At 45.5% G+C, this 25626-nt stretch overlaps 1 protein-coding gene across 1 annotated transcript in view; it reads left to right on the top strand.

Annotated features, from left to right (window-relative positions):
* The window catches only part of csmd2 (CUB and Sushi multiple domains 2), a 778395-nt gene that overhangs the window by 223114 nt on the left and 529655 nt on the right, over window positions 1-25626 (top strand). Inside the window, exons 13-15 of the mRNA XM_070898713.1 lie at window positions 3881-4069; window positions 5237-5353; window positions 24559-24774. Of these exons, the coding sequence (XP_070754814.1) occupies window positions 3881-4069; window positions 5237-5353; window positions 24559-24774 (522 nt within the window). The remainder of the gene's footprint in view (window positions 1-3880; window positions 4070-5236; window positions 5354-24558; window positions 24775-25626) is intronic.

Genomic DNA, 25626 nt, shown 5'->3' with positions numbered 1-25626 from the left:
AAGAATATTTTTGATGTGGTTTAGGCTTCCCGACATTTTAACTTGTACTAACAGCTCAGTTTCCAGAAGCAGACAGAGTACTCGATGCTACGAAAGCCATATGCATGCCGAGTGTCAGGCATCATGCCATGCTACTAACAATTGCCTTTTTATTGTGGTTTATTACACCAGGGATTATGTGGGATGCCCACCTACTCCTGTCTGCTCCAACTCTATCAGTCCTTTGCATTCCGCCTAAAAATAATAATAATAATTTAGAAGTGAGAAAAATATCTGATGAGAAACAAGTGCCTATTAAGTTGTATGATACACCAAGTTACCAATGTATCAATAAAAATATCAGCACAAAAATGATTAAAGATATAGGGGTAGAAATTGCCTCCCCCAATGAGGCGCACGCACCCAGTTTCAATGGTTTTTACCGCAGCTGTGAATGAGGTTGCCTCTTGAGCGAAATTCCACTCTTTGTTGTTTTTTTAAAATTCGGATCTGGAAGTCGCTCTTAATAGGGGCGGTGACTACACTTAAGGGGCGGAAGTTGGGGGGTGCGGAGTGACTGCCACGATGACATCACCACGGCTCTCCCCTTCACTTAAAGGGGAGAGCCTTCACGATTTAAAAACTTTGGCCCACTGGGCCACCAGGGATGTTTTCGGCCGGGCCAGTGGCCTGGCACCCAAAAGGGGGCTGCCACACTGCCTGTTGGTGATCCGGCCAAACCCGGGGGCATAATTGTTGGGCCGACCTGGCAGCCAGCCGACAAAAAAAAACATGACAGCAGCAGTGCATCCTCCCCTTTAAGGGAAGCTGCACCGCCATTGCAGAAGGCCACAGCCTCACTGGACCACCGTGAAAAAACAGGTTTTGGCACCGCTGGGCGTGCTGAAGATTTTCAGAGGGGAATGGCGCCTTCGGGAGGCTAGATCGGCGATGCGCATGGTGATACGCACTTAAGTTGCTCTCGGTCTGTAGACTTGCATTCATTCGCATTTCGAAAAGAACTGGCCAACCATCAAGCAAACTCTGACCTAATTAGTTTTCCCCTTCAAAGTAAACAAACCAACCTGTTGAAAGTGTGGAAAAATAAGTTTCCCTTCTTGACCACGCTCCAGACAAAGTGATACTCCTGGAAGTAGAACTACCTGAAGCTAATTTTAAAATCACAATTGCCCATGAAAAAAATACAAATATATTCCTATTTCATGCAGCATGAAGGCTCTGTTTGCAGCACATGATTACACCTACCCCACCCTCAGGGGGTTATAAAGTGATTTAGAGAACTAGGCCAGCATCTTGTCTCAGAGAGCTGCCCTTCTCAATGTCGGCCAGTCTTTCCAGTTAAAGCGCTCCACAAGACACGTGGGGACTTTGCTGACATGTTCTCTCTGTAGCTATCATTTTCGGTACTTGATGTCTGTCGCGATCTCATACACTGTGTGACAAGGGACATGTGTATTGCTCGGCCAGTGCTGGGTTACATGTGTTTGTCCTTTCGATGACCTGCCTTGCAAAGGCAAAAATAATGTGCAGTGCCAGATTTGATAATCTCATAACATCATAATGTCACTAGCCATATCATTCTGTTTACCTTTGTTACCGTGGCAACACACTCATTTTAAAACAGCCAACCTTAATACAGACTTCAACATAGTTATTTACTTTGTATAATTAATATAGAAGCAATTAATTTGAGACTCCGATCCGTTGCATATTATGAATATATCAGTTTCCTTCAACAGGTAAGTAATACTTGTTTTGTTTAACATGGAAAAGGTACTCAGCAGGAAAGAGTGGGATAATGAATTTCAATCACAAGCAATCTGTTGCAGAACTTTGCCTAAATGATCAGAGAATAACAATCTCTGTTCAAAATTATGTTGGCATCAGGGATTCTGTAAAAGTGAACAGGAAATTATATTGTTATGATTCAGGCTGTTAAAGAATTTTTTTTTTCTTTCAACACTCATACTGTGCTTATCATAAGCAGATCTTATCCTCATTAACAATAAGTTTGCTTCTTGTAGGTTCTGTCCTTGCAGACATAACGTAGCTGAGGACTAACAATTACCTTTAGTTACATTAAATTGCGTACTGAATTTATATAGATCCATATCCATTCTCCTTTCAATGCCAGAATTGTAAAGGCTGAAATGAACTACACTGTTTAAGTAAACAATAATTGGAAACATAAGAAATAGGTAATAACTATAGAACTATGGATTCTTGGCCTTTATTGCAAAGGGGATGGAGTATAAAAGCAGGGCAGTCTTGCTGCAGCTAGGCAGGATATTGGTAAGACCATTCCTGGAATACTGCGTACAGTTTTGGTTTCCATATTTACGAAAGGATATACTTGCTTTGGAGGCAGTTCAGAGGAGGTTCACTAGGTTGATTCTGGAGATGAGGGGATTAACTTGTGAGGAAAGGTTGAGTGGGTTGGGCCTCTACTCATTGGAATTCAGAAGAATGAGAGTTGATCTTATCGAAACGTATAAGATTATGAGGGGGCTTGACAAGGTAGATGCAGAGAGGATGTTTACACTGATGGGGGAGACTAGAACTAGAGGGCATGATCTTAGAATAAGGGTCCGCTCATTTAAAACAGAGTTGAGGAGGAATTTCTTCTCTCTGAGGATTGTAAATCTGTGGAATTCGCTGCCTCACAGAGCTGTGGAAGCTGGGACATTGAATAAATTTAAGACAGAAATAGACAGTTTCTTAAATGATAAGGAGATAAGGGGTTATGGGGAGCGGGCAGGGAAGTGGAGCTGAGTCCAGCCATGATCTTATCGAGGGGCCGTCTGGCCTACTCCTGCTCCTATTTCTTATGTTCTTAAAGAATACCACACAGTCTGGAATAGTGTGCTGTCAGGGGTTCATTCTCCCTTTAAAAAATAATTCTTCCTGGTGTATAATGAGGACTTTGGTAAAGTGAAATATTATATTCTTGCTTCTACACACAAGTTCATGAAACAAATCCCGACAGAGTAGAACCTCTTTCCAGCTCACAGCCGAGTTAGTGGCCCATTCCCCCACAGCTTTATATATATCACCGTATAATGAAACCGCAGTTTTAAGCATCAATTTTCTTTGACGTCAGAATTTCATTTCAAAGGACCAATGCTATCTTAACATGCAACAATAATGTAACCTCGCCTAATATTACTCTATGATTAAATGTGGTCTTACAAAATTGTGAAAGACACACATGAATAGTTTAAAATGCAGTCGTAAAAAACACTCACTATAGAATGCTGACGTGGCACTTATTTTGGTTGTTTCAGCACTGTCTCCTCTGCTTTGAATATATTCACACTTTATCCCATCATGTTAATTGAACACAGGACTGAATCAACAGCTAGATTGATGGTATATGTTTCAAAAACCAAGACAGGGCCAATTTTAACTTGGGTTACATTAAAAAAAAATTAAAATGCAATCATAATGGGGCAGGATTGTAATTTTCATCACAGGGTTAATAAAACAAAAGACTTTCTGCAAGCTGATAGTGAGCTGCTCAAAAGCATAAAATCAAAAACATTTATTGACAATAAAGTTTCTGTTGACACAGTATTATTTTCCAGCAGAATCTGCTGGGTGCAAACTGATATGAATAAACATCTTCAGATTTCAGAATAACCTGCTTTGGAATCATTGTCCATTATCAGCTTAGACCAGAGAAATGCCACCATTTTGTTCGCTACGAGGTTTGTGTCCTCCTCAAGATACTCTTGCACCTGAACAGTTTAACTCCAGGTTTATAGTGTACTGCTGATGCTAACAAAACCACCCATCTAATGACAGATACGTCAAATTAATTAGACCATGGTGGTTTACCAGTAAACTGCTTTTAATTCTGGCTCATTGACTACATTTTTAGGTGTGAAGCTACAATCTGATTCTTGTTTGGACCCTGGAATTCCTGTAAATGGTCAGCGCAATGGAAATCTCTTTTTTATTGGTTCTTCCGTGACCTTTGGTTGCGATCCAGGATACACCTTAAGTGATGATGAAGTTCTCGTCTGTGAACCCAATTACCAATGGAGTCGTGCTTTGCCCAGCTGTGAAGGTATTGCTAGAATTTTCATAGTTGTGCTGCTGGAGTGGGTCAGAATCTCAAAAAGCGCTTCCATGAAAGGGCATGTTTGTCACTGCTATTCTTGGCTGGGTGCTTGGGAAGAGGGAAGGAAAATGAACTGAGGAGGGGTTTCCTTGCCTTCTAAATGCACTACTTGCTTAGCTGACCAGTGATATTGATGGCATGCACACAGATATTTGCAGACGGACTGATCTCACCTTCCCTCTCTCTCTACCCACCTGATGAGGCATGTAATCAGCTGGGGTTGGGAACGGAGAAGAAAATAAGGACAGTATAGCTGTTAGGAAGCTTTGAATTCTGGCGACTTAAAAAAAAATTGTGCATTACTGATCTAAAACAAGATCTCATGGAGTGATATGAAACAGGGTAGCAGCCACAATGTGTGTGCATTCGCTGCTCTAACTCTTGGAGCAGAGATCTGGACGTTCCCAACGGTGGGGAGAGAACTTTGACTGAGGAACTTTTTCTACAGCTCTGGGGCACATCGCCGAGCATTTGTTTCGGGCTCTGGCATTAGCAGAGACATGGAAATACACATTGTATCCCTTTCTACTGTTAGTGAAACACTTGCTATAGCAGGGAGGGGGAATTGAGTAATTTTGATTCAGCACTCAGATAATATTTGCACCTTGAAATTGGTTCTATTCACAATAAGTTAGCTCTTCATAAATTGCTCATCGGTGAGAATGTTGAGTCTTTTTAGTAGTTTTATCACTAATGACTTCGAAGAAACACTTTTAAAATAATACATAAGGATTTAGCAATTAAGAGTGGGTGCTAATGTGCTCGTGGTGTCAAAAATATTAAGAATTTCTCAAATGTGTGGTGCTGAATGCAGCATTTGTGCTTATTAACTCTGTAATTTTACTCACATTACCTGTTTATACCCAAGGTGGCAATACATTAAATTGAATCTACCGATAAGCCTTTGCAGGGAACCTTTTTCATGGGAATGTTAGTTTGCATGTAAATTAAATTTTGATTAAATCATGAATTGACAAATTGTTCCAATGAGGCAGTTGTCTAAATGCAGCAAAGTATACCCTTGAAGTTAACATTGTCACCAGTGCAGAGCATCTATAAAGGTCTAGGCTTGTCATTAATGAGTACCGTAAACTTGGCTTTCTTCATTTTTAGCTCTGTGTGGAGGTTACATCCATGGATCAAGTGGAACCATCCTATCTCCTGGCTTCCCTGATTTTTATCGGAATTCTCTGAATTGCACCTGGACAGTGGAGACATCACATGGCAAAGGTAACATTAATGTACTTGTGGTATCTGAAGAAAATGTGAGGAAGTTTATAAAAACAATACCTCCTGTTCATTGTCTAAAGCAACACCCTCTAGGACATTGAGGGCAGAAATGACTGTTGCCGATACTAGCAGTTGAATGTTTAGCTTGGTTCAATTAGATTTCTCTGCTGTTTTAGTTGATATAGTTTTACACCTCATTTAAAATGGTGGGCAAATAAATGGTCTGCTATTGGTCTGCTGATATCACGAACAGTGATCGTAGCTTATTTTGTCAGTGAGGCCATTTACCGCAGTTTTGTTGATGGAGCTACATTCGTTACTGTTTATCTGTCTGGTGTGTTCTCTCACTAGCACTAGGTTTGTAAAGGTGGTTTTATATTAGTGGACTGCCCTCTAAAGCAGATGGTACTCCCACGAAATAAAAGCAATCTTTTCAGCATATAAAAAGCCCAATCTGAGAGACCCAACTGCATTGGTGATCCAGGATTCATGGGTTTCAAGTTCTGTTGGGTCTCTAATTCAAACTTGTCGGTAAGGAACTGGATTCCCTCCTTTAAGCTATGGGGCACACAACGTTGCAGCCTTTATTGGAGCAGCAACAGGGTGAGAGGGGAGAGCAGCACACGGAGATGTTCCCTTAGTACCGCTTCACTGCAACCACTTTATCTATGGTAACAGAGGACATAAGTGGTTATTCTAAGGGTTGGCACACCTGTCCGAATCATAATAATTGAGTTCTCTTCATGGGATCGGGCATTAAACTATTGTGTCCAATGTCCGTGTGCCTGCAGTAAGTGGACAGTCAATGGGTGGTGAGTAGGCAGTGCCAGCCCCGAGGAGTTGGCGTGGGATCCAATCAGTTTGTGTGGTAGGTCCTCATTATGTTGCGACCGGCGAGCTGGCATTGCGAAACACGCTCCCCATAGACATCTCGCCCATTTGGAGACAGGAAATCAGTCAATTCAGCCACTTGTCATGAGCTCATGGCAATAGCTTAAAGAGGAGGGGCAGAATTGTCCTTACCTTGGCGGGTCGGGTGCAGCTAGTGTCGCGGGTCACGACCCGCTGTTGACTCCATCTCGCTGTTGAAAATGAACTTAATGTTCAGCCCGCCCAGTGCGTTACCTGGTCCAATTAGATGGAGCGGGTCTGGTGGCATCATTCATGGTGCGATATAAACCAGGATCGTTAAAGGGACACTGGCCACTTTAAATTTTAAGTTTAATCTAATAGAGTGGGTGTTAAATCTTTACTTTATACTAATATAATAGAAGTTATATGTGAGTGGCCAAGAAATATTTTAATAATATTATCATTAAGTAATATGACTCCATCTACAAACACGATCAAGAACATAATTAAAAAATGCATTAATTGGGAAGTTATTGGTGCTTTAGTCACAAATCTATAGGGGTCGAAATTTGTTTTCATACATCAGCCATTACCGCCAGAGAGGGTCGGCTAACATGCGGCTAAGTACTTACCAACAGCGGCGACCGGATTCCTGGGCTGTCGGAAAATTCAGTTGGGCGGTGGGGTGGCGGCAAGATGTACCGCTGCGTGCTCAGACGCCACCCACGTGATGAGGTCATTGAGCGTGCCTTGCCGCTGCGATGTTTGGTGAGTACGGTGGCCTTACCGGCAGACGTCTGTATAGCCTGGGAAAGGTTGCGGGACATCAGGGATACCGGGGGCAGTAGCGGCCAGGGATCAAGGTAAATGTTTATGTTTATTTTTTTTAGCATTTTTGTATTAATGGGACCAGTGGGGAAGTGTGGGTGAGGGAAAGTGTGGGAAACTTATTTTTTCATTTTTTTAAATTCGCGTGTCGGCAGCCTACCGTCGGGAAATTCGGTTGGCCTCCTGAGATGCCGATCCGTTGGTGCCCAAGGGTGAGTGTGCAACACCACTTTTAGCACTGCTCTCTCATCTCTGGGCAGCAAAACTGAAATTTGCAGTTTGAGGCGGCACCTACCCGCCTGCTGTTAAAATCAGCACTCAGCCAGTGACAACGGCTCTAAAATGGCAGGACCGAATTTCAACCCCATAGACTTTTGTATCAGTAACTGGTACAAATAAAAGATGTATGTGTGTGTAGGTAAGACATAACGTAAAGCAGATTTTAATGTAATTGTAAAGGGGTAGATTTATAATCTTATGCAAGTTCAGCGGAAGAGCTGTGGAATCCCAGACAAACAGTGTAAGTGATGTTTACAATGTGTTTCTGGAGTTTCTTCCATTTGAAATTAACAATGAACAAGTGAGAGAACCTCTGCAGAAATTCACCCTAATGTCTCAGACTGAAAATTTAAATTCGTCATATTCAGGGACTGAAAGAAAATTGAACCAATGGAATGAGTGCTGAGAATGACATTGTTATGGTTGATGACTTGATTAAATGTGTAACTGGACAATCACAGTACACTGTGAGAAAAGCCTGACCAGAAACAACACAAAACGTTATTTAAATGACGTATGTAATTTTTTATCGTGCAGATCAATTCACTGCAATTAGTGTTGAGTTGGAAGGCAACATCCAAGAATGGCCAGTGAATGGCCCTCACGATTTACATCCCTTCAGAAATTTCTGAATTAGCATTTACCTATAGATTTTAAAGTAGTACAGGTGAACCTCTTTTATCCGGGACTCCCTTATCCAGCACTACCCCTCGTCCGGCACCATTCCCGACTGCTGGGTGGCGTATGTGCAGAATGCGGCCGGTCAAAATCCTTCCTTCCCCGGTCTCAGAACATACATTTTAAAATTCGTACTGGGTACTCGCCAATATAATCTTTCTCCTCAATGCCAGGCTGCCTCCTCCTCTGCCCTGCTGGAACTCCTGTAGCCATAGTCCTCGGGCCAACCGATTCTCCCCACAGCGCTCCCTCCGGGAGGTCGGGCCGGCAGCCTCGGGCCTGCTCGGGCTGCACGGACTCTTCGGGCCCACCGGTCCGCCGACACTTAGGTGCCCGCCAGCCTGCCAACATTCGGGGGCCCACTGGGCCTACTCAGTCCGCCACTGTCCTCCCCCCGCACCCCCCCCCACCCCCCCAACCTCGGGCGACCTCCCTCCCTCCTCCCATCCCCACCCCGAGCTGCCTCCTCCCACCACCCACCCTCGGGCCGATGACCTCCCCTCATCTGGCAGAATCCCTCATCGGCACAGGCCAGGTCCCGAGGGTTCCGGTAAAGGGATGTTCAACCTGTTCAGAATGTCCATCCATCATTCTGTTCGCTCATGTAATCAACGTGTTTTTATTTTGGTTTATTTTCCACGCTGTCAAATCTTCAGCTGGAGCAATGGCCACGGAACTCAAGCCTCAGGTTGACAGACATGGTTCCTGAGCTGTGTGAATCCCGTGGCCATGCAGAGAAATGTAAAAAGTAGGGGGGAAAAAGTGCCTGTAAATTATCTCATGATGGGGGGAAAATTGCGGTCGGACGCTTCCTTCGTACGAATGCCTCTGATCAGAAAAAAATCTAAAAAAATAACTGGTGGGCCCGGAGGAACGCAAGATCCCGGTCGGAGGCTTAGATTTGCTGTGCAGCGTATGGGAAGATGTAGTTCACGTACGTACCCGCAAGCTGCACGTGGGTCTGGATAACCAATCACGATGCAGTATTCTCATTGATAAAAATGGGAACTTCGTTTGTACGGACTCCCATTACTATCAATGAGAAAAGCCCCGAAAACACCCAAACACAGCATAATAAATAAATAAAACACCTCACATATGTAAAATTAATTGAAATTAAATGTTTTAGAAAAAAAAATATTTTTGGGAATTTTTTAATGTATTTTAATAGTGTTAAAAATAAACTTACCTTCATATCAGGGTTTTTAAATATAAAAATGAGTGTTTAAATTTAATTTTTATATGTTTTAAAATTGTTACGCTGGTAAAAGTATGCCTGCTTTCACCAGGCAGAAGAGTTTGAAGGACATTCGCTGGGCATGAGTTTGGAAAATAGCCCAACCTCTCCCACGAGGATGTCCTTCTCCCGGGAATGCGGAGAAATCTTGACAGATCGGAAAGCCGGTTTTCGGCCCATGCGCATCGTGCCCCAAAAAACGGCTTTTGCGAGGCCTCGCTGGGTCCGTGCGCACTTCGTACGGACCCTGCCTGGCCGGAATTTTGGGCCCAAAGTCTTCAATAGGGTCCCCCGCCACTGCAGGTCGGGTCGGCTCCACGCTGACAGATGCGCCTGTGGGAAAGGCGCATGAGAGCGAGATGACAGCGGGTTCCCGACCCACTGTCAAAAAAAAACAACTTTCCCACCTGACCCGCCACTGTTCACGCCTGCGATCACCATGGAAAATTCAGCCCGAGGTATAATGTGCCAGGAACATTTAGTGTAAGGAACAGAAACATTGTGGAGCAGGCAACATAACCTATAGTAAGATTTCAGCTCAGTTAAAGTGGAAAACTAACAAGGTACAGCCAGAAAAATGTCTCCAAAAAGCTCCATCCTGCTTTACCTGATAGCAGCTGAGAATCCTTTTAACTAATGCTCCAAATAGCACAGTCACAATGAGGCCAAATGGTGTTCTCCTGCGCTGTATGATTCTAAATGGCTGCCTGTGACTTATACTATCTACGGATGATGATAGTGCAAGGGTCTTAATGGATCATCTGACTCCATTTGCAACAATGCAAGAGGTGGAAGCTCTGGCCATCAGAATGTAAGTCCACCCGAAAATGGGAATGGACATCAACACAGTGATAAATTGTCATGTCTAGCCATCGTTTTAATTTGCTTCTGCTACTACCCTGCTTTTGCACACGTTTGGGATGGTAAGAAGATGATAATCACCCCCATTATTTGCTTTTGCTGGAGAGAGGGAGGGAGTCACATGGCAGGAATTTAAACCAGTCAGAGCTTCCTTCTTTTCTTTCAATATCCCATTTATGTTAGACAGACATCTACTGAAAGTGTTTCTGTAATATTGACTGTTTTCTTTGCTGCTGAACCTGTCTCATTTATGATGTAGGGCGGTCTTAGCACTAACATACCATGAATGTACAAGATTCTTGCATGTGCAATTGTTCAAGTTTGCAACATTGCCAGTCTGGCCAAGGCCTTCACTGAAGTCTGTGGAAGTTTGGTCCATCCCAGCAATATAAAAGGGCATTTGTGTATAGATTGATTGGGACATCAACCTGCCCTGGGCCAGACCCAAAGGTCAAGGGTGACCTACTCGGTGCCTTTGACCACTTTTGTGTTGCCACTGGTGACACGCAGAGGTTAAGACACAAGGGCAATCTTTGTTCCTCTGATGGCATTGGCAATGGTATGTTTTCTTTTGCCATGGTTGCTGTCAAACTTGCAATGTAAATGCAGCCCAAGATCCTTCCTTGACAGATATATTGCAGGACCATATCCAGTGGTGGATACAGTAAATTGTAGTAATCAATGTTATTCAGTTATGTTAATTTGCATTTGAGAATTTGTTTTGTTAACTTGATCCTTGTTTTTTTATTGCGCTCCCTCTGTGGGCCCAAGTTTCGGGCCGCGCCTAGAACGGCGCCGTCCCGACCTGGACGCCCGTTTTTCGTGCCACAAAGTGCGCCTAAAAAAAACTTGCAGATTCTCCGGCTCCCTGCTGATCCTCTGGAGCCGGGCGCGGCGCAGCACGAGCTGTGGGGGGTGGAGCTAGGTCCCTGCGCTGAAAACAGTGCCGGGACCTCTGCACATGCGCACTACAGTGGGCGCGCATGTGCAGTAGCTCCAGGTGCCCAAAACTGTGTGGGAGGGGCCCGAAGCACACAGCCCCTCGCCCTGGCCGACTGGCCTCACTGGGGCTGCGTGGATAAGGCTGCCTCCCACGCCCAGCTCCTGCTTCCTCCCGACCCGACCCGACCCGACTCCCGCTTCCCCCCACCCCCCCCACCGCGGACCCGACCCCTCGGACTTGACCCGATCAGCGCTCCCCCCACCCAACCTAACCTCCCTCCCACCACCCCCCCGACCCCACCCGCGCTCCCGATCGCCCCCCCCCACCCGGACCCGACCCGACCCAACCTGACCTTTCTCCCCCCACACCCGACACAAACCGACCCGACCCGACCCGACCTCCCTCTGCCCTCCCCCCGACCCGAACCGACCCGACCCGCGCTCTCTCCCTCCCTCCCTCCCCCACCCCCCACCCGAACCAACCCGACCTCCCTCCTCCCCCCCGCCCCCCGACCCGACCCATGCTCCCAACCGCCCCGCCCCCCCGGACCAGAAGCGACCCGACCCCACCTCCCTCCGCCCCCCCCCCCCGACCTGACCCGCGCTCCCGACCCCGACCCCGCGCTCCCCCCGACCCCGACCCGCGCTTCCCCCGACCCAACACCACCTACCTGTAAATCTGGTGCTGGGGACGGGCCCTGCCCGAAGTCTTGGGCCCGGCCCGTTCAGCTTCCCCCCCCCTTCTCCTTTTCCCCCCCCTTCTCCTTTCCACCCCCCTTCTCCTTTCCACCCCCCTTCTCCTTTTCCCCCTTCTCCTTTTCCCCCCTTCTCCTTTCCCCCTTCTCCTTTCCCCCTTCTCCTTTCCCCCTTCTCCTTTCCCCCTTCTCCTTTCCCCCTTCTCCTTCCCCCCTTCTCCTTTCCCCCCCTCTTCTCCTTTCCCCCCTCTCCTTCCCCTTCTCTCCCCCTTCTCTTTCCCCTTCTCCCTCCCTTTCCTCTTCTCCTCTCCCCCCCTTCCGCTTCTCCTCTCACCCCTTCCCCTTCTCCTCTCACCCCTTCCCCTTCTCCTCCTCCCCCCCTTCCCCTTCTCTTACTCCCCCCCTTCCCCTCCCCCTTCTCTCCCCCCCACTTCTCTCCCCCTTCTCCCCCCCTCCCCCTTCTCCCACATCCCTCCCCCTTCCCTCCCTCCCCCTCTGCCTCCCTCCCTCCCCTCCACCTGCCCTCCCCTCTCTCCCTCTACCCCCCTCCTCCCCCTCCCCTCGCTGTCAGAAACACAGACACTGACAGACAGAGAGTGAGAGACACACACAGACAGACAGAGAGATAGAGACACTGACAGAGACACACTGGGGGGTGGGGGGGGGCATCCCAGCACGCTATTGGAGGGCTCCCGGTGCTGCAGTCTGTAAGTAGAAAATGTTTTATTTATTGATTTTTTCAAAAAAATTATTTCTTATTTTTTTTTGATTGATTTATTGGTTGATTTATTGATGTTTTTATCATTTATTATTGATGATGGCTCTTTATTTGTAAAACTGAAGTGTTTAATGTTTGTAAACTTCCCTTTAAACCCCCCCCCCCCCCCCGCCCATTCCCTACGCCTGATTTTCTGAAGTGTAGACAAGGTTTTTTCGAGCGTACAAAAATCTTCACTTACTCCATTCTAAGTTAGTTTGGAGTAAGTTTTCACTGCCGAAACTTTGAAAACAGGCGTAAGTGGCCGGACAGGCCCCTTTTGAAAACAAAATTCTGTTCCAAAGTGAAACTGTTCGAACTGACTAGAACTGGAGCAAACTAAATGCCGAGAATTTTAATTTCTAAGATATTCCGTTCTACACCAGTTGCTCCAAAAAATCAGGAGCAACTGAGGCCGAAACTTGGGCCCTGTGTTTCAGCCTCAAGGCTCAAAGCTTCCGTTTTAAAATTTTACATTTTCTCTTCACTGCTATGTCAATTGACAAAGAGAAAATAACTTACATTTATATAGCGCTTTTCATAACCTTAGACCCAAAGCACTTCAAAGCGAATGAAGTACTTTTGAAGTGTAGTCATTGTTGTAGTGTAGGAAACACGGCAGACAATTTGAGGATAGCAAGGTCCCTCAAACAGCAATGAGATAATGACCAGGTAATCTTTTGTTAATGTTGGTTGGGGGATAAATATTGACCGGGATACTGGGGAGAACTCCTTTGCTCTTCTTCGAAATAGTGCCATGGGATCTTTTACATCCACCTGAGAGAGCAAACAGGGCCTCGGTTTAACGTCTACCTTTAGCAATTCTACCCACCCTAATATATGCTACTATCCAACAACAACTTGTGTTTATATAGCACCATTAACGTAGTGAAACGTCCCAAGGCGCATCACAGGAGTATTATGAGTTTTACAATTTGACTCCGAGCCACATAAGGAAAAATCAGGGCAGATGACCAAAAGCTTCTTCAAAGAGGTAGGTTTTAAGGAGCATCTTGAAGGAGGAAAGAGAGGTGGAGAGGTTTAGGCAAGAAATTTCAGAGTTAAGGATCTAGGAAACAGAAGGAACAGCCACCAATGGTTGAGCGATTATAATCAGCGATGCTCAAGAAGGCAGAATCAGAGGGGCGCAAACATCTTGCGGGGGGTGGGGAGAGGGGGCTGGGGGGGGGTTAATTGTGGGGAGGGGTGGATGGGGGTGGGGTGGGGGTGGGGTGTGGGGGGCAGTGGTGGGGTTGGGGGAGTGGGGGGGTAGTGAGGGTGGTGGTGGGGCTGGAGGAGATTACAGAGATAGGGAGTGACGAGGCCGTGGAGGGATTTGAAAACAAGAATGAGAATTTTGAAATTGAGGCATTGCTTAAACGGGAGCCAATATAGGTCAGCGAGCATAGGGTGATGGATGAGTGGGACTTGGTGCGAGTTAGGACACAGATAGCTGAGTTTTGGATCACCTCTAGTTTACATAAGGTAGAATGTGGGAAGCCAGCCCAGAGTGCGTTGGAATAATCAATGCTAGAGTCATCATAGGCATGGATGAGGGCTTCAGCAGTGGATGAGCTGAGGCAGGGGTGGAGACGGGCGAAGTTGTGGAGGTGGAAATCGGCGATCTTAGTTATGCTGTGGATATGTGGTCAAAAGCTCATTTCAGGGTCAAATATGACACCAAGGTTGCGAACAGTGTGGTTCAGCCTCAGACAGAAGTTGGGGAGAGGGATGGAGTCAGTGGCTAGGGAACGGAGTTTGTGGAGGGGGCCAAAAACAATGGCTTCGATCTTCCCAAAAATTTCTGCTCATCCAGAACTGGATGTCGGACAAGCAGTCTGACAATTTAGGGACCGTGGAGGGGTCGAGAGAAGTGGTCGTGAAGTAGAACTGGGTGTCATCAGCGTACATGTGGAAACTGACGCTGTGTTTTCAGATGGTATCACCATGGGGCAACATGCAGATGAGAAATAGGAGGGGGCCAAGGATAGATCCTTGGGGGACACCAGAGGTAATGATGCAGGATTGGGAAGAGAAGCATTGGTGATCATTTTCCAACATTCTATAGACTTTGGATCAGTTCCTATGGACTGGAGGGTAGCTAATGTAACACCACTTTTTAAAAAAGGAGGGAGAGAAAACAGATTAGCCTGACATCGGTAGTGGGGAAAATGTTGGAATCAATTATTAAAGATGAAATAGCAGCGCATTTGGAAAGCAGTGACAGGATCAGTCCAAGTCAGCATGGATTTATGAAACGGAAATCATGCTTGACAAATCTTCTAGAATTTTTTGAGGATGTAACTTGTAGGGCCCAAGTTTCCACATGATTCGCGCCTGATTTTTAGGAGCAACTGGTGGAGAACGGACTATTTTAGAAATCGCAATTCTCCACATTTTTTTTTCTGCAGTTCTAGTCAGGCAGAACAGTTCTAGTTTAGAACAGAATTTTTTCTTCAAAAGGGGGCGTGTCCTGCCACTGACGCCTGATTTGAAAGTTTCCACAGTGAAAATGTACTCCAAACTAAAGTAGAATGGAGCCAGTGAAGATTTTTGTAGAACTGAAAAAACCTGTTCTACACATTAAAAAATCAGGCGCAGGTTACAAATTAGGCGTCCAGAACGAGGTGGGGGGGCGGGGGGGGGGGAAGGGAACTCATTAAATTCGACAATAAATCCTTATTTATACTTCTACAAATATTATACAAATAAATCCAACCTGAATAAACATTTATAAGCCAAGAAAAGATTAAATAAACCATCTTCCTACCTGTGTGAAAGTGCTTCAGGCAGGGAGAATTCTGCAGCTGTTCGTGCCCCTGAGCGGGGGGCGGGGGGGGTAGAAAGCTGTTCGTGTTGCTGAGCGGGAGGGGGAGGGAGAGAGAGAGAAAGGGGGGGGGAAGGAGAGAGAGAGAGAGAGAGAGAGGGGGGGGAGGGAGGGAGGGAGGGTGGGAGAGAGAGGGGAGGGAGAGAGGGAGAGAGAGAGAGAGAGAGAGAGAGAGAGGAGGGAGGGAGGGAGAGAGAGAGAGAGAGAGAGTGCGGGGGGGGAGAGAGAGAGCGGGGGGGGGAGAGAGAGAGAGCGGCGGGGGGGGGGGAGAGAGGGGGGGGGTGGGGGAGCGGGTGTCTGTTCTTGTCGGGGGCGGGGAGCAGGAGCTGGCCATGGGAGGAGCCTTATTCACGCAACCCCAGTGAGGCCATTCAGCCAGGGCTAGGGGCTGCGTGCTTCGGGCCCCTCCCACACAGTTCAGCGCCTGGAGCTACTGCACTTGTGCGCCGACTGTAGCGCGCATGTGCAGAGGTCCCGGCACTGTTTTCAGCGCCGGGACCTGGCTCCGCCCCCCCCCCCCCCCCCACAGCTCGTGCTGGCTGCACCGAGGGCCAGAGGACCTGTAAGTAGGTGGAGAATACTGAGGATTTTTTTAGGCGCCGTTTTAGGCGCGAAAACAGGTGCCCAGCTCGGAGGGGCGCCCGTTTTTTTTCTTGTGGAAACTTGGGCCCGTAGAGTGGGCAATGTATGTGGTGTATTTGGACTTTCAAAAGGATTTTGACAAGATCCCATGGAAGAGATTAGTGTGCAAAATTAAAGCAAATGGCATTGGGGGTAATGTATTGAAATGGATAGAGAACTGGTTGGCAGACAGGAGCAGAGAGTCGGAATAAACGGGTCCTTTTCAGAATGGCAGGCAGTGACCAGTGGGGTGCCGCAGGGTTCAGTGCTGGAGCCAGTGAAAATGGACCCTCGCGGCCACCGGACTTGGTGAAACTTGGCAAATTCATGATTGGGTCGTTGCGGGCTACGCTAAGCCCATGCGTCACTGCCACGAATCTTTGTGCAATATAATAGCAGCTTCTAACTTGCAATCCTGCCTTCAAAACTGGCAGGGCTTGGCTGAGTTGGAAAGACATCCTTAAATGCGATTCAAATTTAAGCCCTCTGAATGAGAAAGTAATGCTCGACTGCTTCAGCTGCTGGACCACCTCGCATTTATTGAGGTTGTGAGAGAGACCAACAGTCGCTTGCTCTGTGACTACAATTAACAGGGAGGAAACAGAAGTTCTATCAAAATCACCATCTGTTCCCTCCTATCATCAAGAGTATTGTGTGTACATGCTTACAGGCCCATTTTACAGAAGTGCTGCAGATTTACCTGCTTCTTAAGAGGGCCCCAATGCTCAGTAACTGCTATTAAAATCTAATCTTTTCTTTTAGTGCCTCGGGGTGAGCAAGGAATATTATAAAAGATTTATTTTGCAGTTAACTGAACACGTTATAAACCACTTGTGCAGCTTGAGATTGGGTGCTTAAAATTGCACAAGACCAGAAACATTCCAGAATGAAGCAACGACTCCTTAAAGGAATATTAAAAGCATCGAATCAGGGATGTCACTATAGAAGAACATGCCAGGAGCAGCACCAGGCATACCTAAAAATGAGGTGCCAACCTGGGGAAGTTGCAACACAGGACTACATGCATGGTAAACAGTGGAAGCACCATGTTGTAGACAGAGCGAAGTGATCCCACAATCAACAGATCAGATCAAAGCTCTGCAGTCCTGCCACATCCAGCCATGAATGATGGTGGATAATTAAATAACTAACGGGAGGAGGAAGCTCCACGAACATCCCAAACCTCAATGATGGCGGTACCCAGCATGTGTGTGCAAAAGACAAGGCTGTAGCGTTTGCAACCATCTTCAGCTAGATTCCTGAGTGGATGATCCATCTCGGCCTCCTCCTGAGGTCCCCACCATCACAGAAGCCAGTCTTCAGCCAATTCGATTCACTCCACATGACATCAAGAAACTGCTGAGTGCACTGGATACAGCAAAGGCAATGGGGCCCAACAACAACCCAGCTGTCGTGCCGAAGACTTGTGCTTCAGAACTAGCTGTGCCTCTAGTCCAACTGTTCCAGTACAGCTACAACACTGGCATCCACCCGACAATGTCTAAAACTGCCCAGGTGTCATCAACAGTGCTATCAAGCGACACTTACGCACCAATAATCTGCACCCATGTTCAGTTTGGGTTCTGCCAGGACCACTCAGCTCCAGACCTCATTACAACCTAAGTCCACACATGGACAAAAGAGCTGAATTCCAGAGGTGAGGTGAGAGTGACTGCCCTCGACATCAAGGCAGCATTTGACTGTGCATCAAGGAGCCCGAGTTAAATTGAATTCCTCAGGGCAGTATCCTGGGCCCAACCATCTTCAATGGCTTTATCAATGACCTTCTCTCCATCATAAGATCAGAACTGGGAAGGTTCGCTGATGATTGCACAGTGTTCAGTTCCATTTGCAACTCCTTAGATAATGAAACAGTCCGTGCCCGCATGCAGCAAGAACTGGACAACATTCAGGCTTGGGCCTTGGGCTGATAAGTGGCAAGTAACATTCGGCTACACAAATGCCAGGCAATGACCATCTCCAACAACCACCACCCCTTGACATTCAACGGCATGACCATTGCCGAATCCCCCACCATCAATATCCTGGGGGTCACCATTGACCAGAAACTTAACTGGACCAACCATAAATACTGCGGCTACAAGAACATATCAGAGGCTGGGTATTCTGTGGCGCGTGTCTCACCTCATGATTCCCCAAAGATTTTCCATCATCTACAAGGCACACGTCAGGAGTGTGATGGAATAATCTTGATTTACCTGGATGAGTGCAGCTCCAACAACACTCAAGACTGCCCTCGACATCAAGGCAGCATTTGACTGTGCATCAAGGAGCCCGAGTTAAATTGAATTCCTCAGGGCAGTATCCTGGGCCCAACCATCTTCAATGGCTTTATCAATGACTCAAGAAGCTTGACAAGATCCAGGACAAAGCAGCCTGATTGATTGGCAGCCCATCCACCACCTTAAATATTCACTCCAGGACATTCTGTTATAAATATTAAAATGGAAAAATTCTAGCTGATACATGACTCTCGCAAAACAATTGCTATTTGGATATAGCATTTTGGAGTCCACTTATGGCAAGTCAAATGCTTCATGCAGGAGCACTTGCCTCTTAACATATGCTGGGCACACCTTGTATGATTTGCGGCCGAGCTCGGTCTCCCGCCAGTGCTGCTTCCAAATGTGATGCCACGAAAGAGGGTATGGCAGTAGAAGAAGTGCCCACTTGTCCTATCGTAATTTCTATATGAAGTCATGGAGGGCTGGAAACGGGTTGTATCCCAAATTCCTGTCCCCTGCCCAGATAATGTGAACTCTCATAGCAAGAACGATTTGTATTCTGTGAAGTCTCGGATTAACTCATCACCTCATTATCCTCATAACATCCTATCCTGATAACAATCTTATATTTATATAGCTCCTTTTTGGAGGAAGTAATTAGGTCAACCACTGCTGCTTTTTCTAGGAGTCTGTTCCATACGTGGAGACTTCTATTAACCTCTGGTCTCACTAAATGGCTGTCACATAAGAAAATTGACTAGCATTTCCATACCATTTTTGGTGTAATTTCAGCGTTTAATCAGAACAAGTAACGTTATTTGGCAGCGAAATAGAGTGGACGGTGTTTCTGTGGTTTTATGAACTGTATAGTGCAGTCTGTCCTTGACTCCAATGCCATTACCTCTTTCTCCCCCTTCATCTCTGGAGCTTATTCCTGGGCAATCTGGTGTTTGCTCCTATCTATGTTCATTGATAGGGTGCTCCAAGGTGAAATGCCAACAGTTAGCTTTGACGGTTATACAGACATTATTCTGAGAGACAGGAGCATCAGGCAGGTTGACCCCAGCCAGCCATTGCTATTCTACTGGGTCCTTGATCTGTGTCCCCACTAATCAGCAGGGTGGCTGCTCCAATGGTAGCTTTCAGGTACATGCTGCAATCGTCCAGGGCATTCGGGATCTGAAAGCTTTGGTGGCAAGAGGTACGAGACAAGAGAATAGCCTTTGTCTGGATGCCAGTGCACAGGATTCTATTAATTCTCTTGTCTCATGCCTCTTGCCACCAGAGCTGCAAACCATAAAGATAAAGACACTGACTGGTCCCTGGATGCTTTTTAACTGAGGATCTGCTGCAACAAAGAAAATGCTGCTTTTTATTTTATTCATTCCTGAGATGTGGTGTCGCTGGTAAGGCCAGCATTTATTGCCCATCCCTAAGTGTCCTTGAGAAGGTGGTGGTGAGTCGCCTTCTGAACTGCTGCTTCCATGTTGTTGTCACAAATGAGAGCTGTAGACTCGAGTCAGATCTGCTATTTGCTGCACATCCTTGGAAATTGACCTTAAGACCCTACACGTGGATGCAGTATTCCTCATCTGCCTTCTTTTCTGACACATACCCATGAGTTCTGGGTCCCATGATTCCAAAGCCATAGGCAGTCTTCACCTTGTTGAGAAGGTGGGGCATCCTCACCCATTTCCCACTCCACTAGTTGTCCTGTGCGCTGTGATTCATCAAGGATCAGAGCTGGTGCGAGGGAGTGATGCAGAGGTTAAATTTGAGGAGGTTTGAGTAGAGAAATATTGGACATGAGATCTCTGCAGTAGCTCATGATAGGCTTGAATTCAATTCCAGCTCGTGCATCTCGCTCTTTTTCATCCTTTTTCTTCCTCGGTGTCATCATAGGAGGTAGTTATGGGGTCTCTGCTTCTCCTCATCCTCATGATCAACATTTTCCTCCTCCTGTGCCTCCTTGCTTTGTGGTGGGTACTGTCCTCCCCCCACCTTTTAACAAGAGTGCATTGTGAAGAGTTAGTTGCACAGTGGTTACGTTAAAGGGTGAAGAGTTTGCTGGAACCCAGAGTGCCTTTGAGAGAGTTGCCAGCCCTGCCCTGGTCGGTTAATTAAACTTGTTTGTAGCACTGGTCTGTAGTCCTGGGGATAAGAGAGCTGTTGCTGAATGCCCGTGCCACCTCCCTCCTTGTAGGACAAATTACCTTTCTTGTAGATTTCCTGCCACAGGTGCCCAGCACTTTGGCTCTCCTGTGTGCTATTTTACTGAGGATTTGCAGGTTTGCAGGTTGGACTTGCAAAATTGTGGCATTTTCTTTTCTGCCTCTGTGCCATTCCCTTGTCCCTTCTTTGGCTGCTTCCGCCAGGTTGTCCTGTTAGACATTCACGTAAAATGGCCCCAACACAGTCACGAGACACCCATAATCGCCAGCGAACAGTCAACTGACTGAGCCAAGCACTGTTGCTTGGCTCCCGGTAGTTTCTCCAGCCTGTTGCTTGCAGCCTTCAGCTAAAACTGGCATAGAATCATAGAAATATACAGCACAGAAGGAGGTCGTTCAACCCATCGTGTCTGTGCTAGCCAAAAAAGAGCTAGCCAGCCTAATCCTACTTTCCAGCTCTTGGTCCGAAGCCCTATAGATTACAGCATTTCAAGTGCAGAAATCAAATGCAGGCAGCGGAAAGAGCATGCGGCAAACCTGTCCCACCCACCCTTTCCCTCAACGACTATCTGTCCCACCTTTGACAGGGACTGTGGTTCTCGTATTGGACTGTTCAGCCACCTAAGGATTCATTTTAAGAGTGGAAGCAAGTCTTCCTCAATACCGAGGGACTGCCCATGATGATGGATCCAGCCTAATCCTACTTTCCAGCTCTTGGTCCGTAGCCCTGTAGATTACAGCACTTCAAGTGCATATCCAAGTATTTTTTAAATGCAATGAGAGTTTCTGCCTCTACCACCCTTTTAGGCAGTGAGTTCCAGACCCCCACCACCCTCTGGGTGAAAAAAGTTCTCCTCAACTCCCCTCTAATCCTTCTACCAATTACTTTAAATCTGTGCCCCCTGGTCTTTGACCTCTCTGCTAAAGGAAATAGGTGCTTCCTATCCATTCTGTCTCGGCCCCTCATACCTTTATACACCTCAATTAAATATCCCCCAGCCTCTTCTGTTCCAAAGTAAACAACCCCAGCCTATCCAATCTTTCCTCATAGCTAAAATTCTCCAGTCCTGGCAGCATCCTCGTAAATCTCCTCTGTTCACTCTCTAATGCAATCACATCGTTCCTGCATCTTAAAGATTGCACTCTAATTTCCGCACACCCCAGCACATTCCTCCCATTTGACTTGGGTTTTTACATCAATCAATACTCCAAAGAGCTGGCGCAGGAAATTTTTGTGGAAATAACTCTCTAAATTATTGGCGAGTGCATCTCAATTTTCATTGGTGTAAAAGTGCTGCAATGTATCGTGTGGAATTTCGAGGCCACTATCTTGAAAGAAAGTTGTTTGGGTTTACAAAAAGATTGTGTTTTCACCTTTAGCTATAATAGGTGAACTTTGTTTTCATTTCCACTTTTTACTTGGTGTGTGCATAAAGACATACACAATCCAAAGCATTGTATGTTTGAAGCACTCCAATGTGAATTATTCACGAACTATGCAACGATCAGCCAGGGACTATATTTCTTATTCTGACACATCAGCTAAAAGAAAATAAGTGGCAAGGAGAGCTATTACTGTTCATAAATGTCTGATTGGAACATGTTTTCCTTTCTGATTGACATTCTGCTCAATATGGGTAATGAGGAGGTCAGGGATAGAGCACCATCTGTTACTGACTCCACAAATGATTCGCTTTGTCATTCATATATTTTCAGTGAGTTGTATTAAAATTGGAAAAATTATACTGATGGAAATAATTTGCTTCAACAGCCTCCTGTTCTGGAAGATCACCAAGATGAAAATGATGTCCCAGTACATGGAGCTACAATGCTCTATTATTGCGAAAATTGTGTTTTTTTCCAACCTACAGGCAGAGCTGTTAAATAAAACCAATATTTAAAAAAAATCTTCCAAGGGATTAAGTGAATTAGAACATTAGCTTTAAAAAAAACCCAGAAGTACTTGTTTAAAAAAAAAACTTGCATCAATCCTGTTTCTCAAAGGGACTTGCCTTTGTTTTATTCCAATTGCATGTTCCACTTTAACAACTGCATAAATATTTTAAAATAACTTGAATCCATTTCTGGTGAGTTGGCACTTTAGGGCAACCCGTATATTAGCGGGAAAGTACTGGGGAATAATATGGTTCTGTACATAACAACATTGAGATCTGGCCATTTCCACCCTTCGAAAAAAATTGCCAATCAGGCAGAGGGTAAAACGAGGGCAAATGATGTTTGAACATGGCCCAGTATGTTTGTATCACAACATTCTCTGCAAATGCATTTAAAGCATAATACAAATGGGATAAAACTAAGCCTATTAACAAAATATACTATTTCAGTTTCATCATAGGCAATCCCTCAAAATCGAGGAAGACTTGCTTCCACAGTGAGTTCTTAGGTGACAGAACAGTCCAATACGGGAATTACAGTCTCTGTCACAGGTGGGACAGATAGTCGTTGAAGGAAAGGGTGGGTGGGGAATCTGGTTTGCCACACACTCCTTCCACTGCCTGCGCTTGCTTTCTGCATGCTCTCGGTGACGAGACTCGAGGTGCTCAGCACCCTCCCGGATGCTCTTCCTCCACTTAGGGCGGTCTTGGGCTGGGGATGCCCAGGTGTCGATGGGGATGTTGCATTTTATCAAGGAGGCTTTGAGGGTGTCCGTGAAACGTTTCTCCTGGGGCTCGTTTACCATTGGCTGTGCATCAGAACTGCAAGTGGTTCTTCGACTGTCTGAGGCTCATTAACTTCATCAATATATTGGACATCCTTTTTATACCAGTCTGTAACCAGATTATTTTTTGATTAAGTTTTATTTTGGCATTTTGAAATAACCTCTATGGGTTCATCCGATGTTGCTGTCATTTTGAGCAGTGAATTGTATGCACACCATCATGGCGTAGTTTAAATAATTTGCCAGTGGCCCCTTAATTAAATGTTCTTGTGCATTTTTCAAGTGAAAGTATCTGAAGTTGTTGTTCGATAACAAACAGAACAGAAAAGTGGCCCATAAGTCTACAAACCACTTATATTTCTGTCTCTCAGCAATACATTCTGAATAATTCCTTTGGTCACTAAATGAATTAACGTTTGAATAAAATGGACTTAAATCATGATTGGCAGTTGAAGATGGGTAGATCGACCAGAAAATGGATGGTCCCTTTCCTCAGAATGGTACAGGCAGGGCCCATTACTGCTCTTTGCTTGTTATTTTAGCCATTCATTTGCTTTTTTAGTTGATCTTGAATGATGGCCAGTCTAAAACAAATTGTAGCGGGTTATTTTAGTGAGGACGCACTCTAATGTTACTGATAACATATCAAGGAGAGTGTTCGGCTGATTTTCCATCACCAGTTAGAATGCCTTGCAAAGCTATTAATCAGTCTGCGTGCGCCTGAATTGTGCATGACAGTACAGGAGTCAGCCACTCAGCAGACTGTATTTTAAGCATCACGATCACTATGTTTGTATATATGCTGAACGTATATGTGTGTCTCATATATCTCAGACTCTTCATTATTTTCTAATTCAGCTTTGAAAGTGGAATAACAATTCTCATTATAAAATGCGTATTACCTCTTATTAATTGACTTATCATTTTACAATCATTAACCCTTCAGTGTAAAGATCATTGCTCAGCAGTGGTGATTGATGTCTGCCACAATAGTTACGACTGGCCAAAGAGACTGACCCAACTAGAATAAATGTATCCCCTGTGTCTTTGAGGTAGAAGAGATATTGGTGTGATTTCCTCAGAACTTCCATGTCCTCTGATCTCTTTAAGGCAGCATCGTCACATAGAAATCAGTTTACCTATCTGGTATTCTGCAACGATCGTCAGTAAATCTCTCAGTCTTCAGTCAATGTAATATCAGTGTTGCTTGTAATTGTCAGAATTGTTTTCACTTTTTTGGTATTGTATTATCATTTAAACTGCCAGTCAAATCACATCCTTAAACCACTTGAGCCTTCCTGTCATGGCTTCTGATCTCGCCTGAATACAGGCTAATTGCTCATTACCATTCATATTTTTGTGGGATTGGCCTAATTCGTGTCGGAAGCAAACATTGTTTGATTCAGTCCTGATTTTGCATTTGCCCATCAGAGACATTCTAGCAGCCTTTGCTATTCTATTTGCTCAGTACCTTGTATGGATTGGAACGTCTGACATCTTGTCCTTTTTTTATTGGAAACTATGATTCCAGGAATACAGTTCACATTCCATACCTTTCACTTGGAGAGTCCCCATGACTATCTGTTGATCACTGAGAATGGAAGCTTTGCCCATCCTTTGAAAAGACTCACAGGATCTAACCTGCCACCTTCAGCCAGTGCTGGGCTCTTTGGGAATTATACAACACAAATCCGATTTATTTCAGACTTCTCAATGTCATACGAGGGATTCAACATAACCTTTGCAGGTATAGTGCACTTTTCATTTCTTAGTGAGAATATGTTAATGTTTACCAGATTGAGCAATTTGACATCTGTCTGGCCAGACCCTACTTGCAACTATTGAATTCTACTCCACATCTGACCAGTAAGTCTCAGTTCACCAACCATCACTGTATTTCCATAGTCCATTTTTATGCCAAATGAACAAAACATTGGAAAATTGAATGCTTTTTCTTCCCATTTTAGATACCTATTGTTACTATCAAACACAACAAAATTGGGTGTAACACTACCCACCAAGGGGTTAAAGCTCTCTCTATTCTGCTTCATACATGCTCTGAAGATCCAAACTCAGAGGAGCCTCCTTTATCACACCAGCATATTCCCCTGCCCACCCCCATTCTCTATTTTCATTTTAAGAACCAGTCTCAAAAGTGGGATTGCTAATTTGAACTGAATTGCGGAGCACTGCTGTGGCCTTTTCCCACTCTGGGTTTGTGATAACCATTGAAGATCATTTCATGTAGCACTCTTTCAACAAGAAGAAACATTTATCAGTCAGCCTGAGCCTGAACATAGATTCCAGACATGACAGGACAATGTCAGCACTTGCTGTAGCAGTTAGTTCAGAAAATAAATCAAATAGTTAATTATCTCCCATTTTTAAACACATTGGGATGGAAATTCGGTTGGAGGCTACTTAGGGCGCTAATGGCGGCAGGGCGATAAATTTTGTGCGGGAAATGGTTTGTATAAAATTCAGCAGCTGGGCCCTGAGTGTGGAGCGGAACGCTAAGGGAGGCGTTCTTAGGGTGCTAGGCCAACTGAGCAACTGAAAATCCATTGCTAAAGAGCCGGCCTTGGAGCGCCCTAAGATG

The sequence above is a fragment of the Pristiophorus japonicus genome, chromosome 14 (assembly GCF_044704955.1).
Source record: "Pristiophorus japonicus isolate sPriJap1 chromosome 14, sPriJap1.hap1, whole genome shotgun sequence".
In the NCBI taxonomy this organism is placed as follows: Eukaryota; Metazoa; Chordata; class Chondrichthyes; family Pristiophoridae; genus Pristiophorus; species Pristiophorus japonicus.
This window is presented reverse-complemented; position numbering and strand designations above follow the sequence as displayed.